Source organism: Ochotona curzoniae, unplaced genomic scaffold, assembly GCF_017591425.1.
Source record: "Ochotona curzoniae isolate NIBS_2020 unplaced genomic scaffold, NIBS_Ocur_1.0 contig_4064, whole genome shotgun sequence".
In the NCBI taxonomy this organism is placed as follows: Eukaryota; Metazoa; Chordata; class Mammalia; order Lagomorpha; family Ochotonidae; genus Ochotona; species Ochotona curzoniae.
In genome coordinates this window covers 5,644,525-5,657,972 of record NW_024466107.1, presented here as the reverse complement: position 1 = coordinate 5,657,972, position 13,448 = coordinate 5,644,525, and the positions used below count along the sequence as shown (strand labels likewise).

General features: G+C 49.0%; 1 protein-coding gene across 2 annotated transcripts in view; it reads right to left on the bottom strand.

The window, feature by feature from the left end:
• Nucleotides 1–13,448, bottom strand: part of EXOC2 (exocyst complex component 2) — a 170,084-nt gene that overhangs the window by 97,899 nt on the left and 58,737 nt on the right. For both annotated transcript variants that reach the window (XM_040984107.1, XM_040984106.1), the window contains exons 5-6: nucleotides 11,531–11,644; nucleotides 8,833–8,957 (exon numbers count right to left, since the gene is read on the bottom strand). In XM_040984107.1, coding sequence (XP_040840041.1) covers nucleotides 8,833–8,957; nucleotides 11,531–11,644 — 239 coding nt within the window. The remainder of the gene's footprint in view (nucleotides 1–8,832; nucleotides 8,958–11,530; nucleotides 11,645–13,448) is intronic.

Below are 13,448 nucleotides of genomic sequence, written 5' to 3'. Positions count from 1 at the left end.
CATGATGAGAGCACAATCACCCCATTTTTAAGACTGAGTGGCAGAAACAAACTTGAACAGAAAAGGAGAGTGAGTCGTCAGGCACCCTGCACCTTAAGGCCAGGATTCCTGGCTATCTGGCCACAAGAAAGTCAGACCCATCATTTACAAAACAGAAGCACAATCTGGAGCCCAGCGATCTCAACCATTTTAGTTTTAGCCTTAAGATGTAACATGGAAAAATACGTGTCATTAACATTTCATCACTAATAAATGACTTCCTGGAGGGTTCAGAGAGTATCCAGTGAGAGCTGTCTACTTCTCATAAAACTATTAAGGAATCAATCATTTATATTCAGGGGCCTCGTGCTGGGGTGCGGTGACGAAAGTCAATGCAGGTAACACCACAGTCCCATACGGGCACTGGTTCAAGTCCTGGCTGTTCCACCTCTGATCCAACTCTGCTAACGGTGGGAGAAAAGCAGCAGCAGATGGCCCAAGTCCTTGGCCCTGCACCCACATGGGACACCCAGATGAAACTCTGGGCTTCTGATTTCAGTCCGGCCCAGATGAAGCCATTACAGACATGTGGGCAGTGAACCCATGAATGGAAGATGTTTCCCTCTCTGTCTCCCTGTATCACCCTCTCTCGCTCACTCTGTAACTCTGTCTTTTAAATAAATACATCTTTTTAAAAGTTTTATTTAAAAACTGTTATCTATTGAAAAGGAGAGGTCTTAAATAGACTTGCATAAAAAGAACTAAGAACACTTCCAAAACAAAAAGGCCGGATACGAATTCAAATTCAGAATTGTGACACAAGAAAAGGAAAGGCAGCTAGTCCGACTCCAACTGGTAAACAACGAAAGATCAACTCGGGGCACCTGTTGGGAAGCACATTCAGCTACAGACACAAGAGGCGTCCTCTCCCTCAGAACAGTGGCTGTGGGGACACCTGACATTCTCATTCTTTCACGGAATGTGCTCCAGCAAAAAAAAAAAGATCAACTCGGGGCACCTGTTGGGAAGCACATTCAGCTACAGACACAAGAGGCGTCCTCTCCCTCAGAACAGTGGCTGTGGGGACACCTGACATTCTCATTCTTTCACGGAATGTGCTCCAGCAAAAAAAAACCTAAACACGGGATTTCCGCTGCCGTCTGCGGCTTTTGCAGCCAGTGCGTGGCAAGCAGCATCGCTGACACAGGAGCCGTTCCGGACGTTCAAGCAGGGAGTCCAGGCTTTCTTAAAAGGAGCTTCTACCAACCAACCAACCACCAGGTCGCAGAATTACGCTTAAGAAAAAAATGATGATAAACAGAACACTCTAGCCATAAAAAATATCTTTTATCTCTTCAAATCAATGTAATTCCTTGATTCAAACAGTTCTGAGAAATCTTCAGTATTCAAATCTACTATGAACATACAACCAACGTTTGGTAACAGCTATTTCTCTGCTACTTTCCTGGTAGAGTTTAGATTTTTGTTTTCTTTTTCTTTTTCTTTTTTTTTTTTTTTTACAAAGTTGCTTCACTTTCTGCATGAGATTCTAAACCAGACTGCCCTATTATTGAAGAAGCACATTCAGAGAAAGAACAAAACACTGGGAAAAATGGCTACAGCTGCTACCTCTGTTATTATTTTTTTATTGTCTTGGTGGACTTGGTAACAAAGCAAAGGTTTCAATTTCTTGGATTCTGTGCCAGTGGTGACACGAAATGCTTCCACTTATTAAAGATCAATCCCTGGTTCCACTTCCAGCCTTCCTACTTCCCAGGGAAGCAGACAGACTGCAGAAGGCTCCGCACTCTGGGAGCACGCGGTCTGCACACTCCCCTTCTGTAAATGCGGTGGGATCCACCTCCAATCTTGGTGGCAGAGCCACATAGGGCTCCAGCCCGAATGGCCGCTTGCATGGGGCTGGTTCGGGTCACTGTGTCACCCCACGTCTCAGGGTATCCCTGGCTTCCCTCGTCACAACAGGCATGGAGAGAAACGGTGCGGCCACATTCTGACGTTGACATAACCCGTCAGTGATCGGCAGGTCAAGCCGAGGTGGCCCTGGTCCCCACCAGGGCTCGGCTTACAGCCTGTTCTGCTGACAAACCACTTCCTTCTGCCCACCCCATCACAGCAGAGCCACTGTTGGGGCTGCCAGCCAAGCATGAGGGCCGCGAGACACAGCCATCTGATAAAGGCAATCCTATTTTCTAGAAAATTAAACCAAACAGCCCAGCGTCTGGTTCGCTTGACCCTGTGTTTTCTCTGAAAACACTTTTCAAGAGAACAACTCCAATAAGCAGCTTTGGGGTGTGATCACAGGTTTGTTGCTCTTTCCAATCTATTAAAACTCAGATATGTGAAGCAGTGGACATCACGGGCTTGTGTCGGGAGGCGAGAAGGGGGTGACGGGGGGGGGGGGAAATGGGATAGGTATGGACAAAAGCATTCTTCAAAAGAAAAAGCAAGGTCACGGAGAGACTACCCATGTAGACACTGAAAAGGTGAAACCCTTCCCTTAGCTTCTGAACGTGAACATCCCATTCACAAATTCAACACAATCGCAGTACCCGTCCCATGCATTAACACCAACACCTTTATTAAACGAGGCACTGAGGCACTACGCCCCTGCGTGGGGAATGCTGGAAGGATCCACTCACACTCCTACGATCACCGCTCTGGAAGAGAGCCACATTCAGACTGGGTCAGAGCTTGACCAGCTCCTTCACCAGGAACCAGACAGTAAGCAGTTCAGGGTTTGTGGGCCACACATGGCCTTCAACGCAACTATGAACACGCCTGTTACTCCTGCGCTTGCCCATTCTTCCTTTTCAATCAGCCCTTGAAAGATACAGCGTGCGCTTATCATTCACTCCTGCTGACGGTGGTACCTACTGCAGCGGAAAACACGAGCTGGGCTCAGATGCCATCCTCGCGTAGATTTCTAAGTTCTACCAAACTTTCGTATTCTGTTAAAATAGTGGAACCAAGGAACCCAAGCCATTCCACGTTACAAGGCAAGCACACGGGTCACTCACAGGAACCAACCTGCAGGTTCAAAATTAAAGAGGTTGTTCTGTCTGTCCTGGCACTATGTAAATGACCTGCATCTCGGCAATCTGATTCGTCAGCGCAAAGCGCCTCCAGGGAGAACCGATGTCCTGTCTGCTGTTATCTCTGTCACAATTACAGAAATATGGAGGAATAGGAAGAAACACATCTCTTCCCACAACACTGGAAAGCTCAAAATTAACTCTTTTTTTTTTTTAAAGATTTATTTTTATTATTTTTTTATTGGAAAGGCGGATATACAGAGAGGAGAGACAGAGAGGAAGATCTTCCGTCCAATGATTCACTCCCCAAGTGAGCGCAAAGGGCCGATACTATGCCTATCCGAAGCCAGGAGCCTCTTCCGGATCTCCCACGCGGGTGCAGGGTCCCAAAGCTTTGGGCCGTCCTCGACTGCCTTCCCGGGCCACAGGCAGGGAGCTGGAAGGGAAGCGGGGCTGCCGGATAGAACTGGCGCCCATATGGAATCCCAGGCGTGCAAGGCGAGGACCTTAACCACTGCGCCACCGCGCCGGGCCCAAGATTAACTCTTAAAAACAAAAATCGACTACAAATTACTACACGAGAGAAAATTAGAACTATAAAATATCCTGGGACTGGCGAAATCAACAGCATTTCAGAACTGTTGAAACCGCTTGAGCAGAACGGTTCGAGAATGCTCCCAGTCAGAGACCCTGCGATGACATTGGGTGGCTGTTCCCAATCCCCCGGGGAACTTAGATGACTAGGAGGCTGGGTGCAGATTCTCCCCTAATCTCCCCTCTTCCCTCAGATACAGGAAAAACAAATAGAATATTTGGAAACAATGGTCTCACCCATTTTCCCTCTAATCCTTGACCCTTCCCACCCTAGTCAACTACATAAACATCGTCAAAAATAAAATTAAAAAGAAAAAAAAAAGCAAAGCAAAGGTCTACATTAAAGAATCCATGCTTCAAATGATAAAAGAGGTATAAGATACAAATAAACTAAACAGGTAACGAAAAGGGCCTATTCTAAGAATCTTTGGCGATTTCAAAATTATAATACATAGATTAAATTTTTTTTAAAAACAGGGTCTGGGGATCCGCAGGTGAGTGTGCTTGGGCCCTGGGCTGGCACGGCACACTGCTGGAGGATCGGGTGTGGGGATCGGCATGCTCGCAGGCATGGGAGGCTGTGGATTGTTCAGGGAAGCAGGTCTGGAGATGTGTAGGAGGGACCACTGCTGAGGGAGAACATGACAGGTGAAAAATGACTTCTGGGGGACTTTGAACAAACAGGCTAGTGCGCCTGCAGGTAAAGGAGGGGGCTGAGACCAGGTGGTTTAAAGGAAGGAAACCAGAGGAACTTTTGAGCCAAACCAATGCACCCATCCATGTGGGAGACCTAAGCTGGCCTTGTTATCAACCACTGCTTATCGACACACACGAAAGGCATGGCTGGGGGCGCTGCCTGGCAAGGCTCAACAGTACCTGCCACTGAGTGTCAGGGCAGGGGGTGGACCATGCTAGGCTGGTCATGACACTAACCAGCTCACAAGAAAACTGGGTCTGGGAGTAGATTCTGTGGGGGATCATGGGCTCACCCTGAGGGACTGTCATACCACCTGGTTTACTCAAGAGCTGCAGGTGGTGATAGGCTGAGCTAGGCATGACCATGGAACTCACCAACACTCATGGGTTCTGGGTCTGGGAACAGGCTGGGCTGGTCTAGGCTGCAGCACCTGCAGACACACCCAAGAACTGCGTGTGGGGCAGACTGGGCTGCATCATCCACCAACACACACAAAGGCTGAGACTGGGGGAAGACTGCGCCAAGTAAGGGCCTACCATCCACTGGGACACATGAGATCTGAGTCTGGGAGTGGGTCTGGTGGGGGAACTCCCCTTGTGTGTCATTGCTCCCATTGGTGAGCACATGAGTCAGGGCTGGGTGTTGATGAGGCCTGGCAGGATTGCTTCATTTGTTGGCAAGTGTATGGGTTGGCTCAGGGGCAAGGGAGGGAAAGGGGCAGACCAGACAGGCTAGGCCAAACCACAGCACACTGGCAAGTACGGGAGCCAGTATGGGGTGCAGGCCATGCCAGGCAAGGCTAGGCTATCACACCTAAGAGTCTGCATGAAAGCCAGGGATGGAGGCAGGCTGGGCAGGGCTAGGCTGCAGCACCCACCAGCAGGAATTGGGACTGGAGGGTAGGCCAGGCCATGCCAGGCCAGGCCAGGCTGCAGCATCTGATGGCAAAGACCAAGCCAGGTGATAGATTATGCTAGAATGGGTCAGGGCAACCAATGGCACATGCAAGATCTATAGCTGGGAGCAAGCCTGGTCAGGAAGCTAAGTGGACACCCCTGATGGGCTGCAGCTCCCACTAGCAAGCATGAGAGCCGAATGGGGTGGCAAACCAGGCTGGAAATGGCTACAGTATCCCTTGGCATGGGTTTGGACTAGGTCTGGGCTGTGCCAGCCTGGGCTAGCCTCTAGCACCTGCTGGTATTCACAGGAGCCAGAGTGAGTACAAGACAGGCTGGGCTAGATCTCTGTACCAATCAAAACATGTGGGTCTTTGGATGGACCAGGTAGGGTTGTAGCACTAAAAAGTAAGAGCCGGAATGGGTATGGACTAGACAGGCAAGGCCACTGTTCCTGCCAGGATAGGAGGCAGGCCCAGTCAGGCCAGGCCAAGATCCCATCAGTATGTGTGACATCTGTGCCTGGGAGGTGACCGGATAAAGGAGCTTGGGGGACTCCTCTATCATGACATAGTCCCTGCAGGTGAGTGCAAGAACCAAGGTTTGGAGCAGCCCAGACCACACCAGGCTACAACACCTGCCAGAATACATATGCGTCAGGTCTAGCGGCAGGCCAGGCTGGTCCAGTTCATAGTACTAACTGGCAGATCTGAGAGTAAAGGAACCAGGGTTGAGGCTGGACCTGGCTGGACAGGCAGTGGCACCCTACGGCATATGTGAGGGCTGGATAGCGGGGTCAGCTGGGCTGAGCTAGGCTGCAGCACTCATTGGGGTGCACAAAAGCCATATCTGCAGGAACCATGGCTGGGGGCGGGCCTGGTGGGGGTTACTGGCAGTCACTCCAATTGGTTGCAGTTTCCATTAGTGTACATGAGGTCTGAGTATATGGTAGGCTGGGAGCAGCCCTCTCCCCTTCTCTCCCTGTTTTACCCAGAAACAGGAAGGAAAAACAGATTGGAGGCAGTTGTCTCACCTACTGCCGCCCCTCCCGGATTGGAAATGGAAAAGGCAGGACATGAATTGATGCACATGTGAAATGCTGGCACCTCAGAGGCTTAGCCTCTTAAGCCATGGCACTGGCCTTTCTCAGCCCATTTGAAGTGGGAGCAATACCCTTTTCTTGAACTAACCTGGGCTTTTTTCATGCTTCATCTATTGAAGACACCAGGTCATTTATACTGTGGAATTACCCAATCTTTGAGTGTCACTTATTTTCCCAGTGACACTGGAAGTCACTTCCAAAACTTGGTGGTAGGGGCCGGCATTGTGGCGGATTGAGCTGTGCTGCCACCTTCCATGCCAGCATCCCACACTGGTGGCTGTGCTCCGATTCAGCTCCCTGCCATCGGGCGCACAGGAGTGGAAGATGAGATCAAGGGCTCCAGTGTCTGGACTCCAGCCTGGCCCAGTCCCAGACCTTAGAGGCCTTTGAACGCTCTGCTTTCACATAAGTAAATCAATCTTTAAAAACCTTTTTAAAAAAGACAGCTTTACTTACACATGCAACAAATGTATAATGCATGCATGAGTGCCATCTTCTATTATTATAGAATGTTAGACAGTTTTTATAATAGAAAAAAATCAACCAAAGTCTCTGGGAAACTCCCACGTATGAAAGCAAAGACACTTCCAGTCATGCAAGAGTTCGATCAGCTCTTTCAAATTTAAAACAGGTCCATGGTCCACCAAGAGTTCACACACAGACATGCATACATCCACATGACTTTGCGGAATGTTAACACTAACACCTGACCTGGAAGGCATTTCTTAAAACTACAGACCCATTCCACATCAGAGCATACTAGGGAAGAAATTAGAAAACGCTACTAATATGGGGCCTGGTCCCATGACATAGTAGGGTAGGCTTCTGCCTACAGTGCTAGCATCCCAAACAAGTGCCAATCCACGTCCGGCTGTTCCACTTCTGATCCAGCTCCCTGCTTGTGGCATAGCAAAGCAGGTCAGGATGGCCCAATGCCTAGGAATGGCGGACCCAGAGAAGGATTCTGGCTCCTGGCTTCGGATGGGCTCAGGGCCATTGCAGCCATTTGGGGGGTGAACCAGCGGATGGAAGATTGCTCTCACTCTCTCTTTCTGTCTGTAACTCTTGCCCTTCAAATAAAAATAAACGTTTAAAAAAAAAACGGTGCCAACAAATCAAAAGTTACTGTAAATAATACTATATGCATACAAGCTAAGAAAAAAAAGACCAGGAAGAAATAAAATGGTACTGTCACTATTTCTACATTGAAGGTAATTCTTGCTAATCGTTTATCTATTACAATATTTTCTACAGTATGTATTTTTTCATCAAAAAAGAAACCAGATAAATATGTTTATGCCAAATAAACCTTTCAAATTTTCTACATGCCACACATTCATCTGCATGTCATTTGATCAGCATTATTTTGTTAAACCTTAAGCATCCAACATATTTTTGGGAAAAGGTCTAATGGATGAGGCCACATACACTTAATGTAACACGTAATACTTCTTGAAGTCGGCCACAAGGCAGGCCACATACAGAAAAAAAGACCATAAACACCTATAAACATACATGTAGATATGAACATACCTTTCAAAAAGTGGGGAGAAAAGCCAAAACTGCCTCAAGGGAAATCACTTTAATGGCATCCACTTGGGCAGCCCCCAGGGGCTAACACTGGGCTGCACCCACCCACGCTCAGGCTGCCTGCGTTAGCTCTGCTCACTGGGACAGCAGCATGGCGCACAGAGGATTAATTGAAGTACAGGTCACTCTGTCCTCTCCTGCACTTCACCCCACCCCCCAAAAAGCCGAACCTCCACCTGCAAAGGAAGAGCGGTACCAGATACACCCTCCCCCAGCATGGGATGGTGGGCATGGTGGGCATGGTGGGCACGTGCGGGGAGGGCTTTCAAAACAGTGAAGGGATGTATGTGTGTTAAATTAAAAAAAAAAAAAAAAGAAGAAAGAAAAAAGTCATTTCAAATGGAATAAGGTGCCCAGGGACTTTTAGATTATTAAAAGTATTTAACAACTCTATTCAACAGCTTTCATTAAAGTATAAAGCTATGCCATTTCTACCTACCACAATTTCCCCCTCACCATATAGATGCTGGACAGACCACAGTCAGCTCGATCCATGTATGGGGTGGGAAGAGTAGGCGACAGCTAAAGGAACAGCATGTTGTTGTGCTGAACACACAACAGTCACACGTGGGGCTAAGAAAGGACTTAAAGAGCTGCGAAGACTTTCCCTGCGGCGGCTCAGTGCCCCACCAGCCCTGCCTCGGGAGCCTGGCACATCCCCACGCAGAGGTGAGGGTAATCTCCTGTATTACACATGCAAGACACGCCAACAAAAGCCTCGGAGACAGAGTTAAAGCACCGGGATCTTCAAAGAGATCCCAGGCCACTCTGCAACAAATGCTTATGGCACGTTTAAATGTCTACCTTTTATAAATACAGACAGCAGCCTGTAAACTCTCCGTGGGCACGGGGTCAGGTTTCCATAAGGAGCTGGGAGGTCTCCTCTGCCCCCCGCACAGATGGCTGCAAGCACCGCCTTACCTGAGAGGGCGTCTTGGGCCTCAAAGAAGGTGCTGAGCCCGCCCTTGACGCACGCCAGACTGCCCTCGCTCTTCTTGTTGGCCTGCCGCTTGAGGTTGGCCACAGCCATCTTGAGCTGCTCAAAGCTGAAAGGGAACAGAGAAACCTCAGCCAGAGCAGCCCATCAGGTGTGTGGCATGAAGCACGCCGCTTCACAGAACACGTGACCAGGGGAAATGGGGTGCTTCCACATTCTTCCGCCCCGCTTGCCCGCTCACCTAGGCATGCTTGCATCTCAGCCCCCAGGAGAGAGCTCGAAGCCCTCGAATGGTGATCCCCAGGGCAACAGGCCCCTGAGCAAACACACACGGAGTTTTTGTTTTCTTATTGGCAAATCAGATATACAGAAAGGAGGAGAAGCCAATCCAAAGCCAGGAGCCAGGAGCTCTTCCGGGTCTCCCACATGAGTGCAGGGTCCCATGGCTTTGGCCTGTCTCCCAGGCCACAAGCAGGGAGCTGGATGGGAAGTGGGGCCTCCAGGACTAGAACCAGTGGCCCGTGCAAGGCAAGCACTGCACCGGACCCCATGGGAGTATTTTTATGACCCACTTAAGACACTGGTGGCTTTTGAAATGGGGTGAGGAGTTTGAATATCCCCTACAGGTGGGCAGATGTTAAAAGTGACACCTCTTTTCACAGGTGTCAAAGTACTGTGGGTAACTCTGATGATGGTGGTGGTGGTGGTGTCCTCTCTACTCAAGACCCACTTCTACTTTCCTCAACCATAAAACTGTCTGAAACCTGTGGGTTAATTCACAATTTTTGTAACTGAGAAGACCACTATATGCTATCTCTACATGATCAGTAAGGGGAGCGGTGGGGGTGCAGGCTTCCGAATTTCAGAAGTTTCTTATCCAACTGAGCAAAACAAAAATCTAGCTACAGACCCTAGACACAACCTTGAATACCATGGTGGCTCTATACAGAACACAGACAACTTCTGACACAACTGCTGGAAAAGCACATTGATACTATGCAATTAGATCTACTGCAATGAAAGACTCACTTCAGACATTGCTTTAAAAATCTATTAGCAGAGGGCCTGCCATGGCGACACACACTGATGTTCCACCAGTGGCGCCAACACCCCACAGGAGTGCTGACTCACGACCCAGCTGCTCCACTTCCCATCCTGGTCTCTGCCTGTGGCCTGAAAAAGCAGCAGAGCCTGATGCAAGTGCTTGGGTCGCTGCATCCACGTGGCAGACCTGGAAAACCTCCTGGCTCCTGGCTTCAGATCAGCCCAGTTCTGGCCACTGTGGCTATTTAGGGAAGGAACCAGTTGATGGAGGATTCCCCCCTGCCTCCGTAACTCTGCCTTTCAAACAAAACAAATCTTAAAAAAAAAAAAAAAGACCACAAGCCCAAATGTACTCTATGTTTGAAAATACCAACTTATCCTGTGTTTTCCACTGCTAGTTTCCAACCTGATGAGTGAACCGGAATTCTGTCAAAGGTACGGGCGTTTGGGCAGGGGTGACTGCCTAGCACACCCACAGCAGCTTCCGCTGTGGACGAGGGAAACAGCAGATGACGGACATTCCGACTGCGCATCAGTCTCCTGCCTTTGGCCGGTCCTCACCCAGCTGCTACAAACTCTGGAGTTGAGAGAATCTGCTCGCTCACTCACCCTCTATCCTTCTTTCAAATTAAAAAATAAAATTTAATGTTTTCAAATCACTTTGCATGTGTAGAGCAGGTCGTTAGAATACACTGGAACTGCTGAGTTACTCTCCCCAGCAGCTTTGAGTGTGCGGCTCATCCACTGAATGCACTGGGTGTCTGGGGTGGGCAGAGGTGTGTGTGTGTGTGTGTGTGTTCTCATTTCCTGTTGCCTTTTGTCCAGCAAAGCATTCCTCTTGCCTTTCCGTAAGAGGAGGTTTAGATGCTTCTTTGAAAATCTTTATTAAACAGCTTAGAAAACTTGCTAGAAACAGCATGGAAGAGCACTTCCTCCTTTCGTTACTCGGAACCTTCCCTCCTGACGCAGCTCCAGGTCCCAGCAGCCGGATCCATGAATCTCTGTCTCACCCGCTGGGTGGTACTTCCTGACCTTTCAAAAGCTCTCTCAAAGTTAACATCTGACCAAAAGTTTTTTGCATTTTTCACATAGCTTGTTGCCCTAAAAAAAGGTTAATGGCTCTATCTTTATTTGAATGAAGAAGCAGTTATTGGGAGATGGTGGGATACATCTAATCAGAATCCAAATTTCAAGAAACAAGCCATTCATTTACCCAAGCATGTTTTACTCAAAATAATTGTTTTAAATCCATCTTCCAGGTCAGTCTCAGCGCTGCTGCTCCAGAGAAGGACAGGAAGAGCCTAGCCAGACCCCCATGCTCGTCAACCACAGGGCTGCTTTACGGAATGACAAGCCAACTGCCAGGCCTGGCTCTACGGCTGGGGAAGGCAGTGTGTCCTGCATTTGGCAGTAGATTTTACAATTCTCACGTTGTTATGCGGGTGTTGGAAGATCATACATCAGTCTGGAAAGGTCATGAAACTCAGAGAAACACAAAATGAGAGCAGCGAGAAAGGCCCTCCTCCTGGCTAGCGAGCTCATCCTACAAACAAGGAAACAGACGCCCTCCACTGCTCGCAGCACCCCCTGGGCATGGCAGGACCCCACGAGCGCCCTGCAGGCCCACGCCGCACTGACCTGGTGCTGGAGTGGTTCTCGATCAGATACCAGGCGGCTGAGAAGTTCTCACTGGTGAAGTCGGCACTCATTCCGTGGAACAGCGCCTCCAGGTCTTTCTGCGGAAACTTGCTCCTAGTGGGGGAAGATTGCACCACGCGTCAGCTGCTGCTCCCAAAAAACGTGACAGGACATGCACCTGGCATCAACGACAAACAGCATGGTGACACAGTCCTAGGAAATCATCTCTCCTGTCTCGACTGAATTCCCAAGACGCATGCATGTGCGGTGTGCCTACGTGACAGGAAATGAATTCATATAGAGAAACCGCATCAATCAATGAATATCAGATTTAATCAAAGATGGTTAGAACACTCAGCTTGACTCAATACACTCATGAAACCCAGCCAAACTGGAATTGATCTCCCACTCTGTGAATAAAAATCAAAATTTGGAGAGTGGAGTGTAAAAACATTAACTTACTGTCAAAATGCCTTTTTATCAAAGTCCCTTTCTGAAGGTGGTTTTAAAAGACACACTAATGCCTAAGAGATCAGAATACTATTAAGCTAGAGCTAAACAAGCAGCCCTCACATTTACATGGTCATGTCCACAATAAAGGTCAGCATACGTATTATGTGCAACTCCCTTATCCACAATGTTTTTATTTTATTTTGATTTGAGAAGCAGATTTACACAGAGAGAAGGATACAGAGAAAAAAAAAAAAACACAGATCTTCCATCTGCTGGTTCACTCCCCAAGTGGCTGCAACAGCCAGAGCTGAGCTGAGTTGAAGCCAGGAGCTAGGAGCTTCTTCCAGATCTCCCTTCCCGGGTGCAGGGGCCCAAGAACTTGAGGGAACAGGAGCACTAGAGGGAGCTGTATCAGAAATGGAGCAGCCAGACTCAAAGAGGATCCTATGTGGGACGCCAGCACCACAGGCAGAAGGCTAGCCAACTAAACCATGGTGCTGGTCCCTCCTAGCCACAATTTTAAAATCAACTTTCAGGAAAGGTATTCTGGCACCACTGGTCAAACTGCCGCCTGCAATGTCAACATCCTATAGCAATGCAAAATCAGCTCCCAACTATTCCTAACTTGATCCAGCTCCCTGCCAACGTGCCTGGGAAAGCAGCTCGCCATAGCCCTGGCCTTGGCCCCTGCACCCACATGACAGCCCTGGTGGGAGTCCCTGGCTTTGGCCTGGTCCAGCCCTGGCCACTGCAGCTATTTTTTTGGGGTGTCAACCAGCAGATGGAAAAACTTTCTGTCTCTCCTCTCTACAACTCTGCCTTTCAAAGGAATAAACACATGATTAAAAATAACAACTTTCAGTAAACACACTTACATTTAGTATCTACTATAGATTAGACACACTGATCTCCCAGCCTTATCCAAAAGCAAAAGCCCAGTAGTCCCTGCCAGAAGTGATGCAGCCCGGCAGGCACTGCTGGCCCCAGCATCCTGCGTGCTGGCTGCGGCTCGGGCCTCGAGTCGGGCACCTCCAGGAGGTGCTCACCCCTCAGGACTCACCTTCTGCCCCTCCATGCCTCAATCCCGAGACGCAGCAGGCTCTGATAGACCAGGGGCCCTTTGCATTTTTACAACTGGATTTGGGGTTCGGTCAGGTGCCACAATAGGCTGATCCTCCCCTTGTAGCATCAACACCCCATATGGGTCTAGTTCATGTCCCAGCCGCTCCACTTCCAATCTAGCTCCCTCTCTAAGGCCTGGGAAAGCAGCAGAGGAAAGCCCAAGGCCCTTACATCCATGAGGGAGGTTGGAAGAAGCTCCTGGCTCTGGATTGGCCCAAATCTAAGCTAACACTGGCCATTTGGGGATGAACCAGTAGATGGAAGATACTGTGTTTATGTGTTTATGTGTGTGTGTGCACGTGTGTGTGTGTGTGTGTGTATGTGTGCGCTTGGGTTTGGTTTT